Consider the following 16,096-nt stretch of genomic DNA (forward strand, 5'->3'; position numbering starts at 1 on the left):
ATTTGGGGAGTAGGCTTGTCCCATGGGGAAACCTGGAAGGGCTTCACGGCAGTGACCTTAGGGCTGGGCCCCTGAGGATTTTGTCCAGCAGTGAGGGCGCGGGCAGAACGTTGTGGTCCTGAAAACTTTTGACACAGTGTTTCTGAGTACAGATTTTAACCAGAAACAGACTGCTACTGATGAGTTAAATCAGCATGAGCAGATTTAATTCCTATGGTGGACTGTTACTCCATTTTCAGTTTTTTCCATTTTTATAATACTGGAATTATTTTGATTGCATTCAGTTGTTTTTCATGTAAATATTTATCCTCCATCAGCTCTTTGCCCACCTTGTATTCTTGGCAACTGTAGCACCTGCCGTTGTAAATTTAAGCGTGGCTTTTCTTTTTACCATGTGCAGTTTTCCCAGTCAAATTTCTTCTATTTAAGATTTGTCAAGATTTGTTTCTCCTGTCAGTTGGTTCTCTTCCCATGTGCAGTTTGAGGATTGTCAGGTTTATGTTGGTTTCTTTCTGTTCATAACATTCTTTACCTACTGAATAAAAAGTTTGTCTTACTAATTAATCCATAAGAAAATGGAAATAGTTCTCACGAGGCCTGGCGTTGCCGCGTTGTCACCAGTTTCCAGTTTTTCCTTCCATCGTTGCATGCTCCAGCTCCCTGTGATGGCTCTTCTCCCCAGCTGGATCACACGGGCTCTGGGGCTTCCCTGGGCTGGCCTTGTGAGGTCCAGAGCGCCTCAGTGACAGATTGGCAGGCAGGCACAGAGCAGCTTGTCCCTCTGGCAGAGGGAACAGCAAAAGCCGCTGAGACGGGAAACTACGGGACTCCCTGAAACGCCTAGCCGAGCCCCCCTCCCCGTTTAGATGAATGAGCTGTCAGAGCGCCAAATGCCAACCAGTATCCAGCCCGTGGGAGCCGGAACTGTTGCCCCTGCTCGGTCAGCACCGTTCTCTAGAATGCCCTTCTCTCTTCTCTCCCTAGAACCCCTCAGACATGCCCGAGACGATCACCAGCCGGGACGCCGCGCGCTTCCCCATCATCGCCAGCTGCACGCTCTTGGGGCTCTACCTCTTTTTCAAAGTAAGTCCTTTGCCACCTGTTGTGTCATTTGGTTTAAATAAGTTTATTTTGTTTTGTTTTTCCCATCGCAGGAGTCATGCATGTTCCTCTCTAGAAACTAAAGAGCAGGGGAAAAGCTAATCATTGACCCACCATCAGAGACAACCACTGTTCGTGTTTGGGATGCTTTCCCACCGGTCTTTATTTTTTTCTTCCGTGTAGTTTTTTGTTCCGTTTTTGTGATTTCTGTTTGGGTTTCACTGTACTATTTATGTTGGGATGGGGTATAGCTTGTATCTCAGACACGTCTCTACCATACTAATGGCTTTTTTTGTTTTGTTTTTAATTTATCGAGGTTTATTTTCCCAATAAAAGTTACACAGGCTCAGTGTTGAAAACCTGGAAAACACAGAAAAGTAAAAAGGGAAAAACAGCAGTCATCCCAAACCCCTCTACCAGAGACAGTCACAGTCTCCCTCTGGAGGTGTGTCTTCCACTCATCTTCCCCTGCATGGTTTCTCCGCCGCTGTGACCATGTGGTGTATTTGGTCTCATAGCTGCTTTCGTCCCTCGACATTAACAACATCATAAGTGTTTCCTCATGTTTCTGCAAACTCTCCTCAGACATTTTCTTTTAAATATAACTTGTACTGATTGTAAGAGTAATCTATGCAGAAAACGCCAAGAAAAGCATGCCAAAAGAGGAAAAATAAATAACACAGAGACTATTGATATTTGGGGATAGCTCCTATCAGGCTTTTAATGAACATATTTTTAACAGTTACAGTATAGCTGTAATGTTGCATCTTTTTTTTTTTTCCAATAGTATGTCACAAGCACCTTTTTCCTGGTCATTGAAAATTCTTCAAGGACAACTTTTTAGTGTAGATTTCAAAAATACATGGTTTTTAAAAAAAAAAAAATTTTTTTTTTTTTTGTAACCTTAAAGAAAAGTACAAATGAGCCTTAATCCTCTCCCCAACACAGTTTCTCGTGAATCATTCTATCATGCATACACCCCATTTATATGCACAAATATGTGTATCAGACGTGATTCTTACCACAGAGACATTTCTATATATCAGCCTGGTCAGATCTACGTCATTTTTTTTAACAGCTGCTCATGGCTCTGGTTTACAGATGTGCCACTGAGGGGTATTTAGGTGTCCAGTGTTGGGTAGCACAGTGGATGCTGCCAAGCACATCATACACATGTCTTAGCATATTTTCAGGTGTCTGATCCATGGAATTACCAGGTCAAACAGCGTCTCCATTTGCAATTTGTGATTTGCAGTAAAACGGTTGCCGTCGAGTCAGCTCCAACTCATGGCAATCCCACCTAGGTCAGAGTAGAACTGTGCTCCTTAGGGTTTTAAACCGCCGATCGTTCAGGAGCAGATCACTGGACCTTCCTTCAGAGGCACCTCTGGGTGGACTTGAACTTCCAGCCTTGCGGTTAGCAGCCAAGCATGTTAACCGTTTACACCACCGAGAGACTCCCTGTAATTGGGATAGGTAATGCCAGATGGCCCTCCAGAAAGATTGTACCAGTTTACACTCCCACTAACAGGAGTATGCTGGCTTCCCCGTAGTCTCACCTACATCGGATAGCATCATAATTTTTAGTCTTTACCAATATGCAAGTGAATCAAAACATAATTTTTAATGCCTACTTCCTGTTCTATCACTCCTGCATTGTTAGATCAGAAATACTCTTTTTAATGGCTTCAGAATTAACAAGCAGAGAACAGACAGCTTTGCCTACAGTGTCACACATCTTAAAGTGTTGTTCTGATTTTTACTCTTATAAATAAGAGTGCATCGAAAAACCTTGAGCATTCACTGATTTTTTTTTTTTAAGCAAATTTTTTTTCTTTAGTTTTCCTGGACCTCGAGTGCAGAATTGAATTTATCACATGCCTTTGTTCATAGCATACCACCATCAGTCCATGCCAGGCCCGCCTCCTTGGTTCTTTCTTCCCCTGCACCCCGAATCCCCACTTCCATTTCCCTCTCTGCCAGAGGCACCTGCTGTATGTGTTTGATTTATGTTCTTGGATATGTATGTCTCCTTGTACAGTGTATGGTGTTAGTGCATTCGTGTGTATGAGGGAGAGTATGGTTTTTATAAATAGAACTGTGTTGTGCATTTCCTTATTTCCTTCCCCTCCCAGGGACTTTTGAAACATCTCAGTTGCTCTGTGTATAGCTAGTCCATTGCCCCTGACTTGGCTTTTGGCACCTATTTCTCAAGCCTCTACTGTGCTAAGTGCCAGGAATACACACCCAGTCCCTTGACCCAAGCTTTTCTACCATAAAAATGTGTTCAGGATCCTTTCCTTAGGCTAGAGTCCCCAAAAAAGAATTTCTGAGATAGAGGGTATGATTGCTTTTATTTAAGGCACTAGATAGATGCCTGTTGCCCAACCTCTCCTCCTCTTGGGCAGCTAAGCCCCAGCTCTTTTGAGCAAAGAAGTCCCAGGCCCTGGCATACCTTGTGGCAGAAGGTCAGGGCCTGCCTCCTCCCGGTACCTCAAGAGCATCCACGTCGAGATTTCTGAAAGACAGCTGCTTGGACGACGCAGCCACCAGGCTCCCCTGGAACCCCAGACTGACAGCTGGTTGGTTGGTTTAATAGAAGAAGGGCTCACACAGTGGCTCACACCCAGCGCCTTTCCTCCCCTCCTCCTAGTTGGGACACTGGAATTCATCATGTGCCTCAAATCGTAACATTTGCTTTGCCCCACCTCGTTTAAATCTGCTCACTTCGAGGCAGCTTGTAAAAATTAAATCCAACAGCATAAGACAGACAAATAAAAGAAGAAATTGGGGTGAAGAAAAAAAATAAAATAGGATTAAAAAATGAAGCTTTGGGTGAGGACAGCACCCAGACTCCATGCTCTGAAAACTTGTACTCTTGCCAGTGGTGGCCATAGGCATGGCTCTGACTTTCCAGCAGCCAAAGCAGAAAGGAAAGTGAGTCCTGGAGCACAGTTCTCGTAGTCCACACAGTCAAAACCAGAGGGAAATTTGTCCCAAGGGCCCAAATGGAGAGAACATGTGAGAGGGGTACACCACAGAACAATCCATATGCCTCTGAAATATATTCCTGGGTCTGTTCTTGTAGTATTCACAGTATAGGCTGCTGATGTGGTCTTCAGTCATTCTGTAAGTATTTATTTGGTGAGTGTCTGCCACATGCCAGGCCCTGGGGACACTTGAGTGAGAAAAGTAGATGGCTCATCCTGCCCTCTTGGAACGTCTTTTTGAATGGTGGAGACGGAAACCAAGTAATCACATAGATAAATGGAAAGTTACAGCTCTGAGAAGTACTGTGAATACAAGGTCTGAAGCTCCAGGAAAACTCAACAGAAGAACCACCCAAGGGTGAATCCTATTCCTACTCCAGTTACCCATCTCAGACAACAGCACTCCATCTACCTGGCTGCTCAACCAGAAACCCCTGAGTCATCCTTCTCTCTGCTGTTTCTCTCAGCCCTCATATCCAGGCCCTCAGTCCATCCTGCAACTCCAAGTCCAGAACAGAGATCTGGAATCTGTCTGACTGCTGCTTGTCACTTCCCCTACCTCCTTCCGGTCCAAGGCACTTCCTCCCTCTGCTATGCCCTCTTCACCAGGCTCTCTGCTTCCACTCTGCTCTGCTAGAGTCTACACAGCAGCAGAGGGATCTTCTCAGGCCATCAGATCCCTCACAGTCCTGCCCTAAGTCCTTTCACCCAGGTGAAAATAGGCCCTGCAGGGCCTGGCTCCCTCTTACCTCCCCAGCCTCATCTCCTGGCACTCTCCCCTCACTCCCTCAGCTCTAGGCCCACAGGCTGTCACTGTTCCCTGAACATAGAACCTCACCCACCTCAGGACCTTTACACTTGGTCTTCCTTGTGCCTCAAATGGTTTTCCCACAGGTACCCACACATGGCGCACTCCCTTACTTCACTTAGTGTTCTGCTCCAGTGTCCTCTCATCGGGAGGCTTCCCCTGACCACCTATCTAAACTTGTCACACTGCCCCTTGCCCTGCTTTGCTTTTCTCCTTTGCACCCATTACCACCTGACAGGACAGTGTATGTTTGTTTCTTCTCAGAGTCTGGCCCCTAATGACACATGAGCCCCGTGAGGGTAGACCCTTGTCTGCCTTATTCCCTGCTCTACCCCTGGTGTTAAGCACAGTGCCTGGCACCTAGCCGGCAGTCAGTGAGTATGTGCTGAATTAATGAGGGACGGTCGTGTCAAGGGCCGTTTCTCTGAGCTTAGAGCTGGAGGATGAGCAGGTGACCCAGGTGAAGAGAGAAGAACGTGACAGGCAATGGAAGAGTATGTGCCCAAGACTCCCGCAGGAGGGAATGTGGCACAAACAAAGCCCTGCAAGAAAGCCCATGTGGCTGCGTTCTGGAGCACAAGAGCAAGCATGGTGTGAGCAAAGGCTGAGAAGGGCGACAGGCCAACGCGAGGACCTGAGAGGCCGAGGCAAGGACATGGGCCCTCTGCTCAGGAGAGCAGAAGGAAGCTGTTGAGAGGCTTTGAGCAGCGGAGCGACGTGATCAGACAGGTCTCCAGCAGGTGCTGTAACAGCCCAATTCAGGGTGCCTGGTATCCCCTACACCCTGCACAGCAGCATGTTATTCCCTCTCAGTCAGAGAGCGTCACAGTCACAAATTCAGGAGGCGACGCAGCAACTGTAGACTAATGTGGCCTGTGCCCCCCACCCCTGGGTCCAGAATTACGCACGACGGTTCACTTGGAGCATTGTGAAAGAACATTTCTCAGCTTCACCTAATGGTAACTGAGGACCAAGAAGCAGCTGTCAGGGCCTGCTGTCCTGGTGTCCACCCTCACTGTGGGGGCGGTTGCCTAGAAGAGCATGATGTGAGTATGGAGCAGGGCACATAGGTTACTCATAACTAGCATGCTCAGGGCCTTGGTGGCCACTCTGGAGGGGTGCTCGCTGGATTTTTTGAGCAAAGGGAAGGAAACTTGGAAGACTGAGTTTTCTGAGGCTCAGACGATTCTCTTGGTATGGCGTACGTCAGTCCTGCCCCACACCCTAGTGGTCCCCTTACATGCCCAGGCATATAGTTGCCTATCTCCACATATGGAGCCACCAAATGTAACCCTACAGACAACTTTGAGAGGTGCATCTGGGGGCTTGAGACTTCCACCTTTTTTCCCACAGCCACAGAAACTAGGAAGGCCCCCAGTACTGTCTGAGATTCTTTGTGATACCGTCCCCCAACTCCAGAGGGTTGTGACCACCTCCAGAAGAGAAATGGGACTCTAGTTTCTTCATAGCCACCATCAACCCTGACTTCCTGTTTCTCTTTGTATTTCTGTCTCAGATATTCTCCCAGGAGTACATCAACCTCTTGCTGTCCATGTATTTCTTCGTGCTGGGGATCCTGGCCCTGTCCCACACCATCAGGTCAGAAGGCACCTCTCTGCAACATTTTCGAAGCATCTTTCTCAGGAGCCAGTACAGGGTCTTGGATAAGAACGTGACCTTTGGTGTCATACAGAGCCAGGTTTGAATCCTGCCTGTAAAACCCAAGGGAATCTTTTCCCCTGTGTCACACTGTGCGTGACCTAGGACAAGAACTGTAACCTCTCTGGGCCACAGTTTCCTGACAGGGAATGATGAGAGAATGTGGCGGGTGTTTCCTACCACCGTAGTTGCTGGGGAAGCCATTTGTAAACAGAAAGGCCACTGTTAGCTGTTACAGCACTGAGGTGAGCAACACCAGTGCCACCTACCAGTTACCGTTGCCTGCTGGGCGCCAAGCCCTAGCTGGGCTCTTTATACATGGTCTCCCTGAAGAACGAGAGAGACGTGAATGCTGAGAAGTTAAAAACATGGGCTCTGGAATTTGACTACCTGACTCTGCGGCCAGACCCTGCCACTTAATAGCCCTATAACCATGGGCAAGTTACTTAATCTCTCTGGCCTCAATTTCCTCAGCCAAACGTGGAGGAAAATAATAGTATGTTCCTCGCAGGGTCATGTGGAAAGCTCATTGCACCGTACCTGGCATTCAAGATGTGTTTGGTAGGTTAGCTATCATTGTTACTATCATCAATATTATTGTCTGTGTTAGCATGCCACATATCCCCATAAGGTCAGTTTTTGCTTTTAATCTTGTGGTATAGTTGGGGGAACTGAAGCTCAGAGAGGTTGAGAAGTTTGCTAGGATCATACAGCCAGTAAGCAGGAGAGCCAGAATTCGAACTCAGGACTGCAAGGCTCCAAAGCCCATGCCCTTCCCACTGCCACACACTCATGAGGAAACCTGTTTGGCTCAGTGGGAGGCTATCTAGACTAGCGTTCCTCAGGAGGCCCGCTGCTGGCATTTTGGACAGGTCAGTTCTCCATTGTGCAGGATTGTCCCATGCAAGACGTTTGGCATCCCTAGCCCTACTCACTAGATGGCAGTTGGGCCCCCACTGCCTACTCCCAGCTTATGACTACAAAACGGTCCCAAAATGTTTCCATCTGACCCCTGGAGGTGGTACATCTCGGGCTGAGACCACTCACAGACCATGAGAAAGCCAGCAGAACAGGGAAGGCCAGGAGGAGAGAACACTACTTGAACTCAGCATTGAAGGGTAGGAAACCTGGAAGAGGCACGGAGGAGGGAGAAGCCAGGCCATGTGCTGGAAGGGCTGTGCACATTGAAGGCACAGTCAGGATCTTCCCAGAGCCGGTGAAGAGAAGGATCTACTTAGGAGAGTTGTTGAAAGCCAGGGTAGGTTCAGCCTCCTTCCAGTAGACCTGCTGGCAGGATGATGCCCTGGGCTGAAGACCTGGCACTGCTAGCGCTGTAATTGTGTGAGTTATGCAAGCTCTCCGACCATCACTTTCCTCACCTGTAAAACGGAGGTGCTAGGAGTCCTTCCTCATAGAGGGTGGTAAGGATCAAGTGAGCTAGAAGGCCTAGAGAACCTCAGTGACTTGCAGCCGGCCAGATCACAGTGGACCCAAGCGCCTTCCTTGCCGGATAGCCCTCTCCTGTCATGGGGGGAGGGGAAGGGCAGTCACTTCCAGGCACTGGGCTCCGTCCTTTCTCCATGCTGATCAGGGTCCTCCCAACTCCAACCCGTCCCACCCCAGGGTCTGTGAGGAGTCAGAGACCCTTCAGTTGTCCCCACAGCCCGACCACCACCTCAGAGTGAGAGAACCCAGAGTATTTTGAAAGCCACAGGCAGGCAGTGCGTGGGGAATTACCTCGCTGGAAATTTTTTTTTTTTTTTATCTCTTATCTCCCCAGAAGCCCTACAGGGGAGGGCTGCTCTCTGTCCAGTCCCAAGCAGAGCATTTTGAACCTGTCAGGGTAACACCAGACTTTTTTCCTTTTAGAATAGCCAAGGGACTTCATCCCAAATTTCTCATGGATTAGCCAAGAAACTGTTGTATATCTTTTAACCAATGCATAATTTTTACTAATAGAAATTATCAACAGAAAATAAAACTGACAGCAGCTAAAACTGCACGTGGTTTTAAAATTTATTATTTCCTGGTAAAATTTAGGGCAGAAAATTGGGAAAACTGGTCCTGATATTGTCCTGGCCCCTGCTTTCCCTGCACCCTGTGCTCAGCCCTAACAGGGCATGTGTGGCAGGACACACAGCAGTCTCCCTCTCAGTTTAGGAGGCCATCCTAAGTATAGAGCTGGCTCTTAAAGGCACAAAAGGACAATTTAAAAAAACAGAAATTGGACCTTGTAAAACCACTGGATGGCGGAGGGCTACTCCCTGTGCTCAAAGCTGTCCTCTGAAAAAAATCAAATATAGACCCAAAACTGTTGGATGAATGAAATCTTTATGGTAAAATTTACATGGAAAAGAGCTGACTCCTATGACAATAATTTTAGTTAAAAAGGGGAGAGAAGGGCATAATTGAACCATGCTGTTTAGAAAGTCAATCCAAGAATTAAATTGAGTTGTCTTAAATACTTTCTCAGTGGAAATTCCACAGTTTTAGAATTTAGACTAGCTGTTTGTATCCACAAACTGAGAGGCCGACCTTCCTCAGGTTCAAAACAGGCACCTTGCAGCTCACAGGGCTCTGTTCCCACCAGGATTCACAGCAGGTAAGGGTAGAGTGCAAGGAGCACTGGCGGCGCAGTGGTTAAGTACTTGGCTGTGAACTGAAAGGTTGGCAGTTCAAACCCACTAGCTGCTCTGTGGGAGAAAGATGTGGCAGCCTGCTCCCGTAAAGATTACAGCTTGAGAAACCCTATGGGGCAGTTGTACTCTCTTCAGTAGGGCCATCATAAGTCAGAATCGATTTGATGGCAAAGAGTTTGGATCTTTTTTTTTTTTAAAAGGTAGACCGAGGTTCTGAGCTTGTCTGTCTGACTCCAGTGTTTTGTCCCAGTTTGGCAAAAGTGAGGTGGACGAGAGAGCTGAAGGAGGGCGAGCCAGCCACCCTCTCCCCAGCAGACCTGTGGTCCCCTGAGGATCCACAGAGCAGAGGCCTGCTGAACCCTGAAAAGATCTGAGCACCAAGCCATATCAGCCCAGGGCTGAGGCCCTCTCAGGATCCCTTCTACCCCCACCACTGTGCCCCAGCCCACCTCCAGCCTCTCTGGGAAAGCATCACAGTAGGGGCAATTAGGGGACGGCAGGCTGCAGGCTGCATCCTGCTTTCACCTTGTTCATTCACCAAGGCTCATTTGAGCCCAAGCCACCACCCTGATTTCCCCCTGCCAAGGAAACCTTGGCTTATGCCAACCTCTGAGCTCATGCCCCACCCAGCTGACCTTCAGAGGGGAAAAAGGGCCAGAATGCCAAAATCTGCCACCCGGGAGGAGGAGGCCACTGACCTCCTCCTCCACCCCCAGGGGAGAAGGGCACCATATGAGCCCTCAAGGGCCAAAGATTCTTCCTGCTGCAGAACTCTGCAGCCGTTCAGCAGGCGTTTACCCGAAGCCCCCAGGCACCAAGCCTGGCACAGGGGCTGTGGAGGTAATGCACAGCTGTGCCCTCAAGCTCAGAGGCACACCAGCCAGATTGCTTGACCCTTTCCCCGTGTTACCCAGCAGCCCTTCTTCTCTCAGAATAACAAAGACATCAGTCTAGAACTTCCTACTTGAAGTTGAAGCTATAGTTAAAAGAAACCTCATTTAGCTTACAGGGTGCAGGCACTTATTTGATCCTCTTAATAACACTGTGAGAAAGGTCCTGTAGTTTTCCAGGTGAGGGAACAGTTGCACAGGTAAGTTAGACAGCTTTCCCAGGGTCACACAGCCAGTAAGTGGCAGAGCTGGGATTTGAACTCAGGAAGTCTGATTCCAGGGTCCATGCTCTTAACCACTGCACTCTGCTGGCAAGGAAGCTAAGCACCAGGCTCCTAAGGAAGAGGCCACGCTGAGGTGAAGTGGCAAGCTTCTCAGGCCTCTTCTGTGCCTGCACCCATATCTGCACATACTCCCTGGCTTCAGACACCCCGACGTGGCTTGGCTTGAGCTGAAAGTAGCGTCCAGCCTCATCCATCCTATCTGCTGCCTCCTGCCTGCCCAGAACCCTGCTCCAGAAGCCTGCTCTCAGTTCTCTCCGTGTGCCTCCTACATGAGTATTTAGAAAGCCTACTGTCTATTCACACGCCAGCCCTGCGAGGCAGAGGAGTTGGCTCACTGACACTTGGGGAAATGGAGACCCGGAAATGCTTCTTGTATTCACATCTTTTTTCTCCAAGCCCTGCATTCTTAGAAAGAGAGCTGCTTTTTCTCCACTGTTACTGCTATGACCTGGCTTGCCTCAGTTTACCTGTCCCAGTTGGGAGGATCCATTCCTGGATTTGCCTGCCTCATTAACAAAAAATCAAATCTATTGCCACTGAGTCAGTTCTGACTCATGGCGACCCTACAGGACAGAGTAGAACTGCCCCATAGGGTTTCTAAGGAGCAGCTGGTGGATTTGAGCTGCCGACCTTTTGGCTTGCAGCCGTAGGTCTTAACCACAGCACCACTAAGGCTCCGTTGCCTTGTTAGTCATTATTAATATGACCTGGTATAATAAGACTTTGAAGCTCAGGCTGTGGATGAGAGTGTCTTGGTGACAGAAGTCCACAGTTGCTATGTACTTGCTGTGGGCCCAGTGCTGGGCCAGGCATCTCACCTGCCTTCTTACATCTTCACAGCAAGCCTTTGAGGCAGATGGTATTTTTTATCCCCACATACGGGTGAGAAAACTGAGGCCCAGGGAGGGGAAGTGGTTTACCCAGGGCCACACAGCTGGTACATGGCAGAGCAGAGTTCAGGGCTGGGCCGCCCAAGTTCACAGAGCACTCCAAGAGGCTCTATTGCTCATCTTGATCTGAAGAAGGGCCCAGAAAAGAAAGCCTGTCTTCCCTGTGTGACCAGGGAGAGGGGCATGCTAGGTAATCAGAGAGAACATTTCCAAAGCTGAGACTAGGCTGGTCCTGAGCGAACATGAAGGTGTCATCGTCTGGTGGGCGAGCCCAGCTAAGCCTAACCTGTTGCGGGAGAGCAGCGCTTCTCAAATTTGAGTGTGCAGTAGGTCATGGTGTGGAGAGTGACCGTCAGGCCCCCTGACTTGGTCAGTCAAAAAGGGTATCCAGGGATATGCATTCTTGACAGACAGCATGAGGGAATCCAAGGTCCAGTGTTCGCAACAGGGACATCATGGCTTGCTCAGAGGGCCCTGTTACTACCAGATTCATAGCTGGTAAGGGCAGAGTGCGGTGTCGAGCCTGTCTGTCTAACACCAAGGCCAGTGTTCTGTCCAGGCTTGGCAAAAGTGAGGGGGATGGGAGAGCTTAAGCAAGGTGGGCCGGCCACCCTCTCCCACATGGACCTGTGGTGACCAGAGAATAATGGGCCAGGTTTTGGAATCCATCGCTCTCCTAAAAACTGCATTGTACATGAAAGTCAGTCTGCTTCTGCTTTGTATTTCTCTGGTAACAATCAAGAGACAGGACAGAGGGTGCTTTACTAGGGGTCCAGAGACCAAGGTTCAAGTTTCAGCTCAGATACTGGCTCCCAGTGTGATCCTGGGCAAGTCACTTACCCTCTGAGGGCCTTCATTTCCACACCTGTAAATGGGAACAGTAATGCCTACCTACTGGGGCAGCTGCTAGGGTGCCAGGAGAGAACCGCTGTAAACAGGGGCCTGGGTGGGGTGTTGGGTGTGCAATGGCCCGTGGGGGCTCTGTTTGCCGACCTGCTTTGTCTTTCTTTCCTTACAGCCCCTTCATGAATAAGTTTTTTCCAGCCAACTTCCCAAATCGACAGTACCAGTTGCTCTTCACGCAGGGCTCTGGGGAGAACAAAGAAGGTTAGTACTACCTGCTGCCCCTGGGCTGGGCCTTGGGTGTCTTCCCCTCTGCTCCCTGGCCTCCTGCATTGGGACTCTCCAGTAGAGCAGGTGACGGGAAAGGTAGGCTCCGGAATCTCATGCCTGGGGCCTTGTCCCAGCTCTGTCACTGCCGAGAAACTTGAGCTCTGTCTGAGCCTCCAGGGCTTTTGTTGTTATTGTTGTTTTATCTGTAAAATAGAATTGATAGTCTAGTACCTCCGTGATTGGGCTGCCGCTAGACTGGTGAGTAAGGGATGTGTGGAAAGCATGCAGCACACGGCCTGGCTCACATTCTGCACCCAGGAAATGTTGGCGCTCATGACTGGATTGTGATTACCTGAAGTGTGATTACTATACCATGTAAAATTTGAAAAAAATTGTTTCACGACTTTAAAAAAAATGAAACCCCTGGGGAATCGGGGAGATCCTGGCCTTTGTGGGTTAGTTAGAAGTGTCAGTGGCTTGACCAAATGGAAGGTGTTTGTCTCTTCTGTGAAAGTCTAACCTTGCACACGTATGGCTCTTCTTACTGGTCCCTGACGCATTCAGCCTGGTCCCTAGAGAGCGCTGCCTTTGTGTGTTTCCTTTTTGCACTTCTAGTGCTTGTGTACCCAGTCAATGCGTCTTGAATTTTAGAAGGTCAAAGTCAAAGCTTGCTAAGGCAGCTCGGCACCACATGTAGAGTCCCAAGCTGTCTTGTGCTCAGCCATACTTGAGGTCCCTGGGGGGCCCAAGCTGACACACCATCACAGCACATTCCAGCCAGAGGGGATGGAGAGGCCTGTGCATCACACCCAGTTAGCTGCAAGGGAAGCTTGTAAACGTGGCTGTTAGCTAGTTGGCTTCTCACCATCAGGGTTCTATTACCACAGAGGAGGGAGGGAACCGAACTTGGGGACAACCCCCAGTCTGCTACACTCTGGAATCTGAAAGTGACTTCACTATGTGCCCCGGGGCCTCTTCCACCACCTCCCGGGCCTCCTTATGTGGAAATTGAGAAACTATCAAGAGTAGGTCTAACATCAGGATGTCACCTTCAGGGCTTCCCTCAGTAGCAGCCTCACGGGCTGCCTCCTCCCTATTCTCCAGGCCTCTGGCCTCAATCTCGCACCTTTCTCTTCCTTTTCCAGTGGAATAGGGCTGCCAGCAGCACCCTTTTTTATTCCTTTGATGGCAAAGTAGAAAGATTCCAGAATGAACCGGGCTGTTGCTAAAAGCCTGGGCTCAGTGGCAGCAGTGGCAGCTGGCACTGATTGGGCCTCTGCTCTGTGCCACACCCTGTGCTGAGCGCTGTGTAAAGACCATCCCATTACTCCCCAAGGCAGCCCTGTGAGGTGGGTTCTGTTACCACCTTTTTACAGATAAGGAAATGGAAGCTCAGAGAGGGAGCTGCCTCCCCCAAGATCACCCAGCTGCAAGTGGCAGAGCCCAGATTCAAACCATGTCTGTCTGTCCCCAGAGCCTGTGCTCCCAACGCCACAGACTTCCTCCCACTGACCTGTGCCAGGCCCGTCTCCTCTCTGGGCCTCCGTTCCTCCTCTAGGAAATTGGAGGCTGGGATGGCTCCAGTGAGCTCTCCTCATCCTGAAACTCCCACCCGTCTGGCTTGGCTGAGGCTGAGTCCACCCAGCCTGCAGGATTCTGACAGTGGCCACAGCCGTGCCCTCCACCCAGGGGCTGATGGGGGATGGGAGGCAGCCCTACCCTGGGGAGTGGACTGACCGGGCCTCTCTGCCCAGAGATCGTCAATTATGAGTTTGACACCAAGGACCTGGTGTGCCTGGGCCTGAGCAGCATCGTTGGTGTCTGGTACCTGCTAAGGAAGGTGAGTAGCCCAGGCCCCGGTAGAGGGGGGAAGAGCCAGGTGCGGGGGGATGGGCAGGAAGCTAGCTGGCCTCACCCCCGCCTTTTCCCAGCACTGGATCGCCAACAACCTCTTTGGCCTGGCCTTTTCCCTCAATGGGGTGGAGCTCCTGCACCTGAACAACGTCAGCACCGGCTGCATCCTGCTGGGTGGACTCTTTATCTACGACGTCTTCTGGGTGAGTCAGGCAGGGCACCCGCACCCTTCTGCTCCCAAGAGACAGCAGTCTGGCGGAGTCAACTTACTTAGGCTGGAAGTGGAACCCTGGAGCAGGTCTTCCCTGGGCCCAGTTGCCCTTGTCTGTAATATGGGGCCTGAGAGCAGATTCCAGCATCCACTGAGAGACTACCACATGTCAGTGCCTTCCAGTGGCCCGCATGTCATCCTCACTGTGGCTCTACAAGGGGTGTTACTGACTCCCATGTCTCCCCAGCGAGCGAATTGTTCGGGCAGGGTGGTAGAATGTTAATAAGTGGGCCCCACGAGAGCTGCACATGGCCTAGGCCTCACTGCACGAGCAGGACCGAAGTCAATCTTACCCAGGCACCTTTTCCTGTCCCCAGGCAGCCTCTTCTCCCCTTGAGTGCGTAGCGATGGAGGATTTCATCTCTTGAGGGGGCAGAACCCTGAACAAACATAAGCTGTCTGGCTTTGGCCACTTGGAGGCCCTTTCCAGCTCTCTCAAATGGCCCTTTTTTGTTTCCCAGAACTGGGAGCCCACATGAAGTGTCCATATGACCAAGATCTGTGGCCGCCTAACCTTGGTGTCAGATCTGTCTAGAGCTTCTCCCAGCTCTCCATCCCACTCCCTGTGGGTCTCAAGTTGTCACCAGAGACAACCATGCTTTCCCACCCGACCCCTCACCACCCTTCAGACACCTCTCTTCTCCTTATAGGTATTTGGCACAAACGTGATGGTGACAGTGGCCAAGTCCTTTGAGGCACCAATAAAATGTAAGTGATGCCTCCACTCCCAGCTGTCTTGTCCCCTCATGGCCCCTGTTTGATCAGGACCTCTCCCTCATCTCCTCCACACGCCTCTTCCTCCTCCAAGCTCTCCCATGCTCTCCATCCTGGTCTTCTCTTCAGTGATTCTTCTGGCTACGTCCACAAGCAGCCACCCTTCTGCCCAGGCCCTGACCTCGGGCCTCTTGGTCATAGTGCAGTGTGGTGTGAGAGGAACTGGAGTGGGAGTAAGACAGAGAGCGGCTGCCCAACCAACCCAGCATGTGGCAAGGGACACAGCACAGGGGCTTTCCTCTCTGAGACCTGAAGCTCCCCTCAGTGGATCCCCACAGCACCTGAGTGTGCTGTCTCACACCTCTCCCACAGCCCTGTTTTTGTTCTTCAGTTGTATCCATTGGTTATAAGTATTAGAAGATCAACTACAAGAGCCTTTACACAAGGGGAGATTCTGTCATCTCACACAATAGCAAGCTCAGTGGTAGAGCAGCTTGGAAGTGAGTTAATTAGCACCTTGATGGAATCACCAAGAACCAAGGTAACCTCAGTCTCCCACTCTGCCATTCTCAGCAGGTCCACTTGTCCCTTAAGCTCATCCCCTCATGGTTCCAAGATGGCTGCCACAATTCCTAGCACTAATGCCCCACACAACCGAGTCCGGAGGCAGAAAGGGGTGAAATGTTTTTCCCAAAGTCCCCTGCAGCCTCTCTTACATCTCACTGACCAGAATCGGGTCACAAGCCCAAGTCATCAGCAGGCGCATGGGAAAACCATTAGCTTAGAGCCTAAACTTTAGATAGACTAGTCAAGAATCACATCCTGGGATCCCAAGGCTCAGAGAGGGGCACAGACTCAGGCACAGGCTCAAGAGAAAAGGGAA

The 16,096-nt window shown here is 50.1% G+C and overlaps 1 protein-coding gene and 1 non-coding gene across 7 annotated transcripts in view; both read left to right on the plus strand.

Annotated features, from left to right (window-relative positions):
• The window catches only part of HM13 (histocompatibility minor 13), a 42,680-nt gene that overhangs the window by 10,464 nt on the left and 16,120 nt on the right, over window positions 1–16,096 (plus strand). For all 6 annotated transcript variants that reach the window (XR_010319240.1, XM_064275926.1, XM_064275924.1 and 3 more), the window contains exons 2-7: window positions 985–1,083; window positions 6,416–6,498; window positions 12,280–12,368; window positions 14,129–14,214; window positions 14,306–14,431; window positions 15,150–15,207. Coding sequence is in view for 5 of the 6 variants with exons in the window: in XM_064275926.1 (XP_064131996.1) it covers window positions 985–1,083; window positions 6,416–6,498; window positions 12,280–12,368; window positions 14,129–14,214; window positions 14,306–14,431; window positions 15,150–15,207 (541 nt within the window). In the remaining variant the exon portion in view is untranslated. The remainder of the gene's footprint in view (window positions 1–984; window positions 1,084–6,415; window positions 6,499–12,279; window positions 12,369–14,128; window positions 14,215–14,305; window positions 14,432–15,149; window positions 15,208–16,096) is intronic.
• LOC111751155 (small Cajal body-specific RNA 11) lies at window positions 8,629–8,767 on the plus strand. Its single transcript, XR_002786242.1, has one exon. It is a non-coding gene; the product is annotated as a small Cajal body-specific RNA 11 (non-coding RNA).

Source organism: Loxodonta africana, chromosome 24 (assembly GCF_030014295.1).
Source record: "Loxodonta africana isolate mLoxAfr1 chromosome 24, mLoxAfr1.hap2, whole genome shotgun sequence".
Lineage (NCBI taxonomy): Eukaryota > Metazoa > Chordata > Mammalia > Proboscidea > Elephantidae > Loxodonta > Loxodonta africana.